Genomic DNA, 15,049 nt, shown 5'->3' with positions numbered 1-15,049 from the left:
ACTGTAGAAGTTCAGAAGTTGAAAAAAGTTATGTTCTGCATATTGCTGTTTGTTGTTATAATTTGTGAATAAAAAATGATTTCTTTTTCCCGCAGCTCTGGGTCTTTATTTAGTGTTTCCAGGGGCATAGTGGTAGGATTCACAGATACATATATGAATATATCTACGTATTGCACCTTTGTCTCTTACAGACTGATTTCCTCTTTTCTCACACAGATTCTTCAGTTTGAGGAGATCATGTCTAATGCTGTGTTCCGGGAGCATTTTCGTGTTTATATGGAGCGTGTGGATAAGAGAGCCCTCATCAGTTTTTGGGAGCTGGTAGAGATGCTGAAAAGTGCTAACAAGGTGAGAGAAATGTATGCACCTTCCTAACGCTTCGAAACAAGGAGAATATTTGCTTGTAGTTTGAACTCTCATACCAGTTAACTACTGAACAACTGTTCAGCCTTTATTTCTGAATGCAGATCTTTCTCTTGTGTTTGTTAGTTAACGATATCATATGATGAGCACAAGTTGGCCTGGGTAGCACTGTTGAATGTACTGGAGGCGTTATTTGGACAGGGCACTTCTGTTTGATTTTTTTCTCTACTCTACTAAATTATACTAAAGTATTGCTGCAAATGTCCTGATTTTGGCCTCCAGGATTGCAATCAATGCTTCTTGTCACATTTTTGGCAATTTGAACTCATATGACTACATGCCTACGCAAGCAAATAATGCAGGGTAATGTTGTGGAAAAGCAGCAACAGAGTATAAAAAACAGCATAATTCTCTGTGTTTTGGCACATCAGTGTTCATCAGGTCATTTTAATCATTACTGATTGAAAGGTTTTGTGTAAGTCCAGAGAGACCTTGTAAAACAGCTCATATATCAACTCACTGCGACATGCACCCAGCCAGAGAAAGAAAAAAAAGGAGTGAAAATGAGTACTAAAACTATTTCATGAAAACTATTTCATATTGGGGGGGAAAATGCCATAGTGAAGGTGCAAATAATTCATACCCTTGAAATGTTTTGTGCAAAAAAAATCATAGAATCATAGACTCTTATGACCTTCTGGATCTCCATAGAAGGTCGATGTAGAATTATTCTCATGCTTTTTATTGTTTTCATTCTCCACAAAAGTGCTGCAGTAATTGGCTCATATTGCCAAGTTTTGAAATGGAGTTTAGAATGATAGAACTAGAACTAAAACATCATCTCTGCAATTGCTTAACCTTTTAACAGAAGACTCATCATTAGAAAAATGTGTAGTAGTTACTAGAAACAGAAGCAAATCATGTCTAGACCCCCTTCCTGACATATTTGGGAGCTGATTCACCTTAATAACGATCACCTTATAAATAATTCTGTAATCTTGTAAGCACTATTAGTGTGCAATAATTACAGTTTGTTCAGTCTGAATGATTCCTTACCTTACATATATTGTCCTGTACTTGTTCTTTATTGTAGCGTACCACCTAAATACTGACTGTACTTACCTTGTTCTGTTACATATAACCTTGTTCTAAATTAGCTTTATGTGTTTTATTTGTAAACACGTTTGAAATGGAGTTTGGAAGTAAAAAGTTAATACCAAGAAAAATGATCACATCATCATACTGCCAAGCTAACTCTCCCACTGCTTAGGATTTCAGGAACTGGACAGAAGGCAGTCCGCATCTCGTTAATCCGATTGACAGTGGAATCAACCAGTCATGATTTGATTCAGTTTTGTGGGCCAAAGCATCATTGAACATCTTGTACAAGACCAAAATATGTGACTGACTGAGAGCTCGTGCACTGGACCATTAGCTGGCCTTCATTTATGCAATCATTCCTTTTATGTACAGCCAATCAATATTGTCTAAGTTCAGAGCATTAGAAAATGATTCACAACTAATGAGCTAGCTGTCTGTGTGTCTGTCTGTGTGTCTGTCTGTGTGTCTGTCTGTGTGTCTGTCTGTGTGTCTGTCTGTGTGCACAATTGCACTGGGAATGCAATATTCCTACAGGGTGTTCGAGGTTTTCCTATTGGCTGATGGCTTACTGCTGGCTGTGTATATGGCTAATTAATTTTTGGTCTACAAGGCTGAATGAGATTTCGTAATGGAATTAATTGAATTACTTGTTGTTAAATAACTATATATATATATGGCTTTAAAATGCTTATCCTGTCACTAGTACTTTAGCGGTCAAATGGACATTCACAGTCTCCATAAGACCAATCCATGCAGCCACTGGGCATATAGCCTATTTAAATAAATCCTGAATCAGATTTTTACATCTTTTTTTTTTTTTTTTTAAATAAATTCTTCTCCATACAGAGTGAGGTGCCACAGCTGGTAGGCGAAATCTACCAGAACTTCTTTGTAGAGAGTCGGGAGATCCCAGTGGAGAAAGCTCTGTATAAGGAGATCCAGCAGACTCTGGTGGGGAACAAAGGCACGGACGTCTTTCACAAGATCCAGAGTGACGTCTACGAGACAATGAAGGAGCGATATTACCCCTCATTCCTTGTGAGCGACCTGTATGAGCGTCTTATCAAGCGGGAAGAGCAAAGAAGCAGCTCACAGTCCAGCAGTGAGGAAAAAGATGATGGCGTGAGTACTTGCATCATAACACCTAGATGAGTAGGGCCATTTAAGGAAAAAGGCATACGTATGTGTATATATATTTAACTGATAGTTAAATGATTAATATTATCTAAACACCACGCTGTCAATGACAAGCATCTCGGTAACAAACTTAGATTTTCACTTTTTCTGCAGATTTGCTATTCAGTGAAGAGACCAATTTTATTGATTGCTTTCAGTAATGAATCAGTTGTATTGCCCCAGTTTCTTTTCACACAGCTACCCATGTTCCTATGCAACCCACGTTCAGCAGCGCTTGCCTTGGATTTAATAAAATGGCAGAGTTATTTATAGCTTGCTATAAAATTATAGCTAAATTATACCTGCAGTTTTGGCTCTTTTCCCATAGAGAAAAATAACAGCACTGGCCTGGAGTCTTGCAAGCTTCACTGTTGCTAAATAAAAAGAGAAAGATTACCCCTTCCACTGTAGTGATTTTGTTGTATTTATAGTAATATATTCCATCTAACCGTACAATACCGGGCAAAGGTTTGACCATGGCCTAATTTAATTTTCTTTAAAAAATCATCCCACATTTTTATCTAAAGCAGAGCTGTCAAACTCAGATTCTGCCTGGGCCACATCAGCATTCTTGTGAGACCCTGAAGGGCCATAATCAAAGTCAAAAATTAAAAAAAAAAAAAAATAAATATTTAACGTACTATATCGACTAAAACCCCAATGATCTATAGGGTCTGAAATTCGAATGGGACGTTTCTATAGGAGAAATAAGAGCCAACAGAAACTATTAGTGTATGCCCTATTAGATAATAACATTTATTATATTGATTTATAATAAAAGTTTTGTTTAGGAATGCATTCCTTTGTTTAATCTCATTTTATTGGGTACTAGCCTCTGTGATGAGAAACAGGATTAGCCAATTTTGGTAATGCATTGTTCTTGTTTCTGTTTGAAAGTTACTAGCCAGATAACTACACTATAAACACAGATATGGAGGTGAGAGCCGGTGAAATAGCTGCTGGAGTTTACCGCAAAAGAAAAGTAGATCAGGATTTATTATATAAATATTTATTATATAAGGTTTTCCCCTGTTATTAACATGTTATTTCAAACATTTTGCATTTCATTTTCAGTGGAACTGTCATAAAGGTATTTCATGGCAACCTGATTAATATAGAAGGATTTTTTGATGGTAGATTGTGCTTTAAATGATTAAATAACAAATTATTGTCATCACCACGCCCACTGTTTCGGTGGTGTTTTTTTTTTTTTTTTTTTTTTCCCCAAATTCACACAGGCCAAATGAAACGAGGCTGTGGGTCGGATTTGGCCTGCAGGCCTTGTGTTTGACATTTGATCTAAAGCCTTAAGGTTAGAGTGCCAAGAGTGTGAGAAGCTGTCATCAAGGCAAAGCCTGTTTAAAGATTCTAAAACATGAGCTTTTTTCTATTTTAGGTATTTGTAAAACAATTGAATTCAAAGCAAAATGAATAGAAATAATTTTTACATGTATGAAAAAAACCTGTTTATGTTTTTTGGAATGCGCTTAACAAAGTTGGACAATATACGGTCAAGAATGATGCATAGGCTGCTACAAAAGACAGATCAGCATCAGTGATTGTCACTTTCTAATATGAACCAGGCCTTAGACGAAGTGACATTGCCTGCCTCATTATAATGACATTTGGTAAAACAAGCTTTAGTCATGTGATTATCAGTACACTTTTTATCATGACTACACTGGTGGTTAGCATGCATGTTTGTCAGCTCCTGGCCTGGCCATGTATATGCTTGTTGGACTTGATTCAGTATTCTGCCCATGTGTGTGTTTGTGTGTGCAGTGTCAGACCATGGAGGGGGGAGATGTGACGCTGGACGAGGGCAGTAAAGGTATTAATGAGCAGGCCAGCTATGCTGCTAACAAACTCCGACAACTCTACGAAAGACTGGAGTACAAACGCCAAGCACTGGGCTCCATACAGAATGCACCCAGACCTGACAAAAAGGTATGAATATTGGACAAAGATTTTTTTGAATAGGGTTATCAACAGGACAGAAGATCCACTGCACATGCAAATAACAAAACTAATCTCCTGATGGATTGTAATTCTGTTTTTATCAAACAGAATATAGATATACATTGCTCAGTCTGTGGAAATGTACATGATCTTGCCTCTGGCTCTCAATAACAGATGGCTTGATCTCACTATAGCCTCATTTATTAATCTTACCCTCAGTTGTTGCACTATGTGCCTGTTAACCCCAGGGTCAGTATTAGCATTCATCTTCAGCAGAACCTCTCTTGTTATACTCTTCTCTGTGCTGCCAGGAAGTGACAAGTGCCCTTGTAGATTCACCCCTGAAAAAGGCAGACATGTGCTTTCTGTCCAAGTCCATTTCTAGAGCACACACAATCAGGAATCTTTGTGAATTCAACTGTGCTTTGCTCTGCTGTTTTTTTTTTTTCTGTATTAATATTATTCCTGAATCATTTATTTATAGCCATAAAACAAAAAATGAGACCCTTCACCTGATGCTGTGATAGGATTGCTAGCATCATTATGTTTGTATGTGTGTTTGTGTATGCAGATTGTGTCTCTCCTGAAAGAGGAGATCGGGGTGATGGAGAAGGAACACAGTGACCTGCAGCTGCATATCTCGCGTACAGACTGGTGGTGTGAGAATCTGGGCACATGGAGAGCTGTGATTAACACATCTGAGGTCAGTCTGCTGGGTGCCCTATGTTGCTTTAGGAACAACAGATTGTTTTTCCAAAATTAGATTGCTGCCGAGGGAGGCACAGAAAGTTTGGCCACAAGTAATGACCAAAAAAACTAACCACTTTTATTCAAAACAGTAAAAATGCACAAAATGTATAGATTTCTATATAAATCTATATTTATTAAAAGGATAAATATGCAAAAATAATTTCCTTCAATCTTCTGTGATAGCTATAGAAGCACTGAAGTGTCTACTGAGAGGATTTAAGCCAACCATGAAGTGAAAGGGGCTAAAAGCGGCTTCTTGGAGGCTGTAAACACACACTTTATGAGATTGAATCCAATCCCCTGTACTGCATCGTGACTGTGCATGACCCACGATTTAAAGATTATTACTATGATTTGGCAAAAAGACAGAATGCATGTGACTGGTCCAGGCTCGGTTAGATTTAATGAAAATGTTTTGATGGAGTTAGGGAGCAGGTATATACTGTGAGGGGAAAAAAGGTTCCTAGAAATGGTGAGTCACTATTCTTAGTGTAGAGTACTTAGTCACTATTACTATTCATGCTCAGGTAGAACTTTTACATGTAATCAACAGTTTTTTTTACATAGTATGAAATTGAATCTAGTTAAAATATAGTAAGCCACACTAGTGTACAGATGGAGATACCAACTGTAATATAGAAAATTTTGTAATTTGTGTTATTTGTTTTATGGTCTGCTTTGTTTTGTATAGTAATACCATATTGAAATGGCTGACTTTTCATTACTTCTTAGTACTTCACTTAAGTATTCATTTTCAAATTCAAGAAAAGGAAAATAAATCATTACAATTCTTGCAACAGAACAAAAAGCCTAATAATAATACATCATTGGTATTCAGTTTTGATTTTCAGTCCAAGTTCTTCTGAATTTCAATTTTTCACATCTTCATCTTCAGTCTTTTGTATCTCCTTTCCAATAAAATGTTAAAAAAATATGCAAATCAACATCATGATACATGTAGTGTACATTTCCCATTTATCTTACAGATTTAATATCTGTAAGAAAGTTAATATTGCAGGTTTTTGTGATGTTAAAATATGAAACCAGATCTTTTTCCACCTCAGATGTGATAAACCAACTGACAAAATTCAAAATTGTATAATGTGACTTGTGACTGTGCTTGGAATTAACCAATCACTCATTTAAATGTGTTCAAAAGTAATTATCATACACCTGTCATCAGTGAAGTGATTCTGATAAACCCCATCATGCTATGAGGCTGCTTCTCTTCAGCTGGGACTGGGGCTCTAGTCAAGATAGAGGGTATCAAAGATACTGCCAATCTATTTTGGCACATAAACTGTAGGCCTCTTTTAGACAGCTGAACATGAAGAAAAATGTCACCTTCCAACATGACAATGACCCAAAGCACAAATCCAAGTCAACAAAGAATGACTTCAGAAGAAGATGATCAACATTTTGGAATGGCCCAGTCAGAGCCCAGATCCAAATCCTACTGAAAATCTATGGAATGACTTGAAGTGTGCACAGGACATGCTCTTGCAATTTGAAAGATCTGGAACATTTTTCCAAGGAAGACTGGAATAAAATTGCCAAATGAAGATGTGCTAAGTTGGTAGACCCTTACCCAAACAAACTGAGTGCTGTATTACAAGCAAAAGTTAAGTTACGGTCGTCCCCACCCCCAATTTGTTTTTCGCTTGAATTTCTGGTGGTTGCTATAACACATTAAAAGTGGAAAAGATCTGACATGATTTACCTTGGTTTCAGTTTTTGCATCACAAAAACCTGCGATTTTAACAGTGTTGACTATACTCATATCATTTCAGGGAGTTCTCCTAGCCACTCTCATCTCTGCCTTTCTAATTAGGGATCTAGACTCAGATTTCCTAAAAGCTGTTTTGTCTGTTCTGAAATGTGCTATTCAAAAAAAAAAAATTGAATTGAACCTAATTGGAGATAAACATAACACCAGACACACACTGCAGAACAGCTGAGCTTCATATCTATGACACTGTGCCCTTGTTTATAGCTTGCTTTTTCTAGCTCTGATTTGCTGCAGCAGAAATTAAATATAGAAAAAAGGAATTGTGGTTAGGCTGCAGTGAGAGGAACACCTGTCAGGTGGCTGAGTGGTTTAAAAAAAAAAAAAAAAAAAAAAGGAGAAATGAACCCTGACCTTAAGTGTTTCTTTTTTTAGAAAGCAAAGAAGAGGAGTTTTCATACGTACCCATGCTATAAACAAGCAGAATTCTCTTACCTGCTCATTTAGACATTCATTTTTAACATTTAACATTTCATTTAACATTAACTTGCACCTGGCAAATCCAAATCATTAATTTCATGTCAACATGTATGTCTGTTTGAAATGTTTTATGCAATTGGACTAGCTTTCCATGTGTCCATGAACATAATATTATTTAAAGCAACATGGGTTAAATTTTAAATTTTTTTTTTTTTTTTGAGTTTTCCATGCATGTCTTTGGGCATTAAAACACCTTACATCACAGAAACAAATAACTTACTTTCCGGTGGATGATGCCAGTAGTGCTGCTTTGCTATAGTATCATAGTGTATCAACAGAATTCTGCAAGTTATTTAACCAACATATTCAAAAAATATAGGAACTGTCCTGGAGGGATAAATATCGTTCTGCCAAAAGATATTCCCTTAATTGGTGTTTTGATTATGGTGGTGGACCACCGTCTAACACGTCAGTCCAAAATTTCCCATAGATGTTGAATTGGGTTGAGATCTGGTGTCTGTGAAACCATTCAGTGACCTGCATGTCCTGTAGATGAGGCATTGTCATCCTGGAAGAGCCCACTCACATCAGAATATGTTTTATCTTTAGATACACAGGCTCAGTCAGAATAAAGAATAAATTCCCTATAGAATAAATTCTATATAATTATTATATTAAGGGAATATCTTTCAGCAGAATGGTGTTTATCCCTCCAGTACAGTTCATTTTATTATTTTATCCTTCTTATTTTATTGAATAACTTGTTGTTAATAACTTGCATAATGCTGTTGATAGACTATGATACTACACAATCCAGCACTACTGGCATCATATATGTGCGTGTGTGTGTGTGTGTATATATATATATATATATATATGTATATATGTATATATATAATATATATATATATATATATATATATATATATATATATATATATATATATATATATATGATATGTAATTACAGATTGACTTGGGTGATGAGGTGTGGCATACCTTTAATGCTATTGGCTATTGTGGTAATTAAGTTAAGCTCCTCAACACATCCCATATTAACTTCCTATTTCAAGAGGAAATGTGCCAGCATAGGGAATAAAATCAGCATCCTTAAGCCATTTCATAGGCACTTTAATATAGCACATCATGCTTGATATGTGTATTATGAACGTGCCTTTTGGAAGTTAATTATTTTTGGCTTGTTGTTCTTTTTGTCTACAGATCTGATTAACAGTCTTTGCCTATTACCAGTTTTCTCCGGCTTAATTTGATGTCAGGCATTCAGTAATCATTTGTCTATTGTGAAACGTTTAAAAATAGAACCCAGTTGTGTGTCTGATTGTACCCAATGCAACCTGGTTCACACTTACCTTATCACATCTTGTGTGGCCTTTCAGAATTAACTACCGCTGTCATTTGTTATTCATTTAAACATATGATAAGGACCTGGACAGTTAAACTGTATATAATGTGTCTGTGTACACTGCCAGGCTTGTGAGGAGAACGGTGAGCAAATGGCGTGTTATTCAGTAGCAGTGAGTCTGTTGGAAGGAGAGGACTCGGAGAACAGCAACTGGTGCGTCACAAGGAAGCTGAGCGAGTTTCAGGCCCTGCACAGGAAGCTGACTGAGGTACCTGTCTTCACCTGGGGACATTTGATTGCTTGACATACGCTCATTTCTTTCGGAAAGCATTTAATCCTCACTTCAGTGCCGACATCTGAGTCGACAGTGACTCTCTGCCATGTCCCTGACTGAGTTGCTATGGCAACGAGATGAGTCATCGAGCTGTTGCATGTTTTGAGATGTGATACAAATTACGCATGACAAAACCTTAACACCACAGGCCACCTGCCTCTCTTTCTGTCCCTCTCGCCAGTGTTTTCCCTCTTTGAAGAAGGTCCAGCTGCCCTCGCTCAGTAAACTGCCGTTCAAGTCCATTGACCAAAAATTTCTTGAGAAATCCAAAAACCAACTGAACACATTTTTGCAGGTGAGCTTTAATATTGCCATATAACACAGACTGCATTTGCCACAGTTATTCATCCTACAAATGCACATCTGACTCTTTTCAGAGCAGAAGCAGAACCAAAGCAATTTCAGCTCCCTAGGTAGCTTGTTTATGCCTGTGAGCTGAAGGGGTGTTGAGACTTGTGTAGTCTGATTGGATGTGTTCTCGTGACCCAACAACACAGAGTGGAGGCACATAGCTACGGAAGGAGTAGTGCAGGAATCAAAACTTTCACATCACTGTCTTCTATTTCTATTTGGATGTAGTTTATCTGATATATAAGTTATATTAGTTATAAGCAAAAACGTGTCTTCTCCCTGTCTATTGATGTCTATTGTCTATTAATCTTAGACAAATTATTATTGATTCAATTTAATGTTTTCAATGTCAAATTAAGCGTGAGTCACAGCTTTAGCCAGATGTTCTCAGTGTTGTGATTAATTAGCCTGCCAGTTGGATGCGTAGTCAGTCACCAGCCTATTATTTGCTGTACTGCTAAAATCCAAAAACCTCTTGGGAGGTTGCTCTTGCTTTAACATATGCAGCGTCTAGTCTGCTTGAAGCAAACTTTTTCTCTCAGAGTGGTTTGTTTAGGCAGGTGAGAACACAGCAATCATACCAAACCACCAAACCAAACCACCTGGTACAAGAGCATCTGAGTGAGCTAGTCTCAGTCTGGTTCTAAGCCTAATCTAGTGTGGTTTGTTTGCAGTCAGAAAGTGATATGACCCTAAATTGAACCAACTGCATCAAAATCCACCTCTAAAGATGATGCAGAGCACTTGTTCCACTAAGAAATCAATATGGGGACATTGCCTCAGTTGTGCCACTGTGTGTGTGTGTGTGTGTGTGTGTGTGTGTGTGTGTGTGTGTGTGTGTGTGTGTGTATACATATATATATATATATATATATATATATATATATATATATATAATGTATACACACACACACAGTGGCACAACTGAGGCAATGTCCCCATATTTATATATATATATAAATAATACATAAGAGAGAGAGATGGATACATGGATAAATAGATATATTGATCGACTGATTGTCTCTCTTGTGTAGAAAATGCTGACAGATGAGCGTATGTGCCAGAGTGAAGCTCTGTATGCATTCCTCAGCCCATCACCAGAGCACCTTAAGGTCATCGACATCCAGAAAAAATCCACCTTCTCCCTTGCCTCATTTCTGGAGAGACTGCCAGGAGACCTTTTCTCCCATCAAGAGGTGACAGACACACACACGCACACACACACGCACACACACACACACACCCAACAATTTCTGAAGAGTACATGAAGTGACAGGAGTGGTAGAAAGCAGTTACAATCGAAATAGCTCCATGCCCACATTTCAAGCTAAGTAAAACTCCAGAGACAGTGTAGAGAAAGTCTTAGACCAGAGACGTGATGGTACATGCAACAGCACTCTTAAAAGGGTTTTTGTGGAAAAAATAATTGGTGTTTTTAGCACTGCATTGAGTTTCTCTCATCACACCATTGAGAACTAAAGCCAGTATGATTGGAAGCAACTGATTTTCTTATTACATTATATAATAATAAAACACTGATTTAAAAACAGCTATCTGCTTGTATTGACAGAATCAGTTCTCGGATTCATCTAATTAGCTAATTTACCACAGAAAACTTAGGTTACTTTGCTGACTCCCCACTACTTTTACAGTTAAATAGGCTTTAACTGATAAACTGTAGTAGAATCTCAATGCTCTGAAACATTGCCATTCTCACAGTTAAATATTGTACCCCTCTTCCTGTTCTTTTTCTTGATTATGAATATTCATGACTAGTGGGCGGTCTTAGTAAAAACTGAGTTGGAGACACGCAGGAAGGCACTCTAAAACAACTAATTAAAATACGTAAACATGGTTTCTATGTATCGGCCCTTTCCTTCCCAGGAAAATATAATATAGAACTCTTATATAATATAGAACTCTCTAAATAAAATTCATTCTCTGAAGAAAATCTCCAGTTTCTTCATTCAATTACTTTGGTATTTTTTAGTTTTTTTATGGTGAAAGAGAAGGTACACATTTATCTGTCTGTCTGTCTGTCCTCTCTCTCTCTCAGGATGAGGCTGAGGATGACAGCGATCTCTCCGACTACGGCGATGAGGCGGACGGGAAGAAAGATGTCCTTGCCGAGCCCTTCTTCATGCTCATTGGAGAGGTGTTTGAACTCAGGGGCAGTAAGTGAAGTCTCACGAACCTCTCTAATCCACCTTAATGTAATGTATTTGACTGGATATGTTTAAGGTGTGTGTGTGTCTTAAGCTGTATGTCTGTGTGTGTCTGTGTGTTTTTTGGTGTAAAATGTAGTTTTATTGGAAGTGCATTTCCAACTGAAGTGCAGTTTAATAAAAAAAAAAAATGTTTTCATTTTCTCTGCAGTGTTCAAGTGGGTACGGAAGACACTAATTGCACTAGTTCAAGTCACTTTTGGAAGGACGATAAACAAGTAAGCAAGGCTGCGCATTGTCTGTCTGGTATTTGACAGCTAATCAAATCTCCAGGAAAGAGACTGAAGTAAAGTGCTCGCCTGCTGCGTGCTGCTCTGACACTGCCAAAGAGAACCATGAATGAAAGGTTCCTTGCACTGACATCATGCATGGTGTGGTCATGCCTAATAAGACAAACGCACACTGATGAAGCTGAAACTCTAGGCTGTGTGTGTGTGTGTGTGTGTCTGTGTCTGTGTGTACAGAGAATCTGCAGGCTGAGTGGACGGTTGTGACCTCACACTCTCAGTGCAGTGTTTTCAGTCTTCTGAAAGAGAGCCATTATCTCTTCATGTCAAGCTTCCCTATACACTATTGCACACCAAACTGCTTAGCTACGCCCCCAACATGTCATTTTAAACCAGTTAAAATTGTTTTAATATGCCTAATGCCTAAGAAGCTACTACTAAACAGCATGGAAATACAACTAGACTCTACATAACTTTACTCTGCCAGGATCTATATGAAGAAAACGATAAATAATATGAACGATGCCAAATGCCAGCTGGCTTGTTAACAGCTAGAAAACTGGCTTGTATTTATCACAAGTAGACTTGATCCTCAGTATTGCAATCTCATTTTGCAATGTTAGATTCTAGCAATCTATTAAACAGTAGCAAAACCTGACAAAATGAACTCACTGGTCAGTTTAATAAGAACACCTGTACACTTGCTCCTTAATGCCATTGTCCAATCAGCCAGTCATGTGGCAGCAGTGCAGTGCATAAAATCATGCAACTACAGTTGCAGACCTCCAGTTTATGTTCATATCCAACATACTTCATACTTAACAGTCCCTAGAGTTTTCTTTAGAATGGTTCAAAAAAACAAAAAACAGTGAACAGTAGCTCTGCAGACAGAATGCCTTGTTGATGAGAGAGGTCAGAGGGGAGAATGGCCAGACCAGTTTGAGCTGAGGTTTAAGGCAGAGGTTAAAGATTGGAACAAAACCTGGTTTCCAATTTTCGATTTTTCCAATCTTCCAGTTTCACTGAATCTGTGCTCACTGTAGCGTCAGATTCTTGTTCTTCGCTGACAGGAGTGGAACCCAATGTGGTTTTCCATTTTAATGGTATTCTTAGACCCGAGCCTGTTTGTACTAGCATGAGGATATGTTTTTGACTACAAAGGCTATTAAAGTGGGTGGCCAGTGACAAGACTACAAAGCACTTCTGGATAAGCTTGACTGCTGAATTATGTCAACTCAAATTTGTCACACTTTAAATTTCTTTTATAATAATTACATTAGGTTGGTGGTAGAAATCAAATAAAAATTACAGAAAATAATTTGTGGGCTGTTTTCAAATTAAGTCTCGAAAGATTCCCTCAGTCTGACTCACTGTCTTGTTTCCTTGTAAATCTTCCACAGGCAGATCAGAGACACAGTAAACTGGATCTTCAGCGAGCAGATGATGGTTTACTACATTAATATTTTTCGAGACACATTCTGGCCCAACGGGAAACTGGCACCACATAACAAAGCTCGCTCAGATGCAGAGCGCCGCGAGACCAAGGAGAGAGCACAGCAGAAACTGCTGGACAACATCCCTGGTAAGAGCACCTTTTCTCTTCATACCTGCAGGCTCTCAACATTTTTTGCTTTGCAGTCCTGAAAAGAAATAACCATCATTGTGTTTTAAGTGAAGACACTGAATTGTCAGGTTTTGATGAGCCGTTACCTGTGTGGAGAGGCAGCGGCTTTAATGATATGCAATCTGGGGTCCAGTATAAACACAGTTCCACTTGGAGGCTCTCCACTGAGCAGAGGCGTGCTGTAATTACCCACAGAAGTCCATTACACTGTACCAGACACACATTATAGCACTTTTCTGCTTGACACCTAACAGAGCATGAACAGAGAAAGGTGGAATCACACAGATGAGAAGAATATACAAAATAGTCCACTTAATTGGCTGTTATAGCATAATGTTATGTAATGCCCAAGTGAATTGATGATGGTTGTGATATACTAATTTACCATTTGATTTATGTAAAGTCCTTAGCCAGCCTTAAGGTTTTGATTCACTCCGGTTCCTAAGCTAAGATCAGTGTATTTGAATATTTGTCACGTAATAAATGGAGATCGTGAATGAATGTTGAACCGAAAAGGAATTGGAAAGGGGTCATGATGGTGATGGTGATTGCAACAGTAGTAAAATTAGATGTTGTTTTGGGGAGGCAGCAAATACTTTATTAAAGCTGATATGGTAGTATTTGATGTAAATCCTAATCTTTATAGTTTTGTCCATTCGGTGCGCACACACACACACACACACACACACACACACACACACACACACACACACACACACACACACTCATCCTTACACATATATAATCTGAACCTCTTAGTACAGAGCTTAATAATGCTCAGCTTTAGAGCTCTTGGCACACTGTGCCTTATTTTCAGTGGAACCGGATGAGTCCAGGCAATAGGAAGCACTTTGCAACTCAGACAAAATTCCATTCTGTACAGATTATTCACTTGAAATGTAAATGTATTGAATTAGTATCATTATAACACTGGATTGGGAAATGTGAATCCCACATTCACACTTTGGTATGATCATTATCTTAGCTAAGCAAAGCACGAGTGAAAGAGAGATGCTTTTGTAATAGAAGAACTTTTTATTTGTGTCCATTAGATGCACTACAGAATCTAGTGGGGCAGCAGAACGCTCGTTACGGGATCATTAAGATCTTCAATGCCCTTCAGGAATCCAGTGCCAACAAGCATCTTCTTTATGTAAGTCTACATCATCTGTATGCAGTCACTCCAGCCTAACCTGTACTGCACTGTTTTATCTCATCTGCACCTGCCACTATCATTTCTCCTCTTGTTTAAAGTGCTTTCACTTCACTGTAGATGGGGCCATTATGAAAATATCTTAAGATCTTAGTGTACTTTAGAAACTGTGGTCTGGTATTTTCCAGTACTCTGTAGGTTTAAGAAGTCAGCTGTA

At 37.9% G+C, this 15,049-nt stretch overlaps 1 protein-coding gene across 1 annotated transcript in view; it reads left to right on the top strand.

Moving 5' to 3' along the window:
* snx25 (sorting nexin 25) overlaps nt 1-15,049 on the top strand; it is a 47,651-nt gene that overhangs the window by 31,386 nt on the left and 1,216 nt on the right. Inside the window, exons 8-18 of the mRNA XM_026918043.3 lie at nt 217-348; nt 2,311-2,586; nt 4,423-4,587; nt 5,171-5,302; nt 9,046-9,186; nt 9,434-9,547; nt 10,638-10,799; nt 11,660-11,777; nt 11,980-12,046; nt 13,456-13,637; nt 14,732-14,832. Of these exons, the coding sequence (XP_026773844.2) occupies nt 217-348; nt 2,311-2,586; nt 4,423-4,587; nt 5,171-5,302; nt 9,046-9,186; nt 9,434-9,547; nt 10,638-10,799; nt 11,660-11,777; nt 11,980-12,046; nt 13,456-13,637; nt 14,732-14,832 (1,590 nt within the window). The remainder of the gene's footprint in view (nt 1-216; nt 349-2,310; nt 2,587-4,422; nt 4,588-5,170; nt 5,303-9,045; nt 9,187-9,433; nt 9,548-10,637; nt 10,800-11,659; nt 11,778-11,979; nt 12,047-13,455; nt 13,638-14,731; nt 14,833-15,049) is intronic.

The sequence above is a fragment of the Pangasianodon hypophthalmus genome, chromosome 7 (assembly GCF_027358585.1).
Source record: "Pangasianodon hypophthalmus isolate fPanHyp1 chromosome 7, fPanHyp1.pri, whole genome shotgun sequence".
NCBI classification, from domain to species: Eukaryota; Metazoa; Chordata; class Actinopteri; order Siluriformes; family Pangasiidae; genus Pangasianodon; species Pangasianodon hypophthalmus.
Note: the sequence above shows the minus strand (reverse complement) of the source record. Positions and strands in the feature narration are given on the sequence as shown.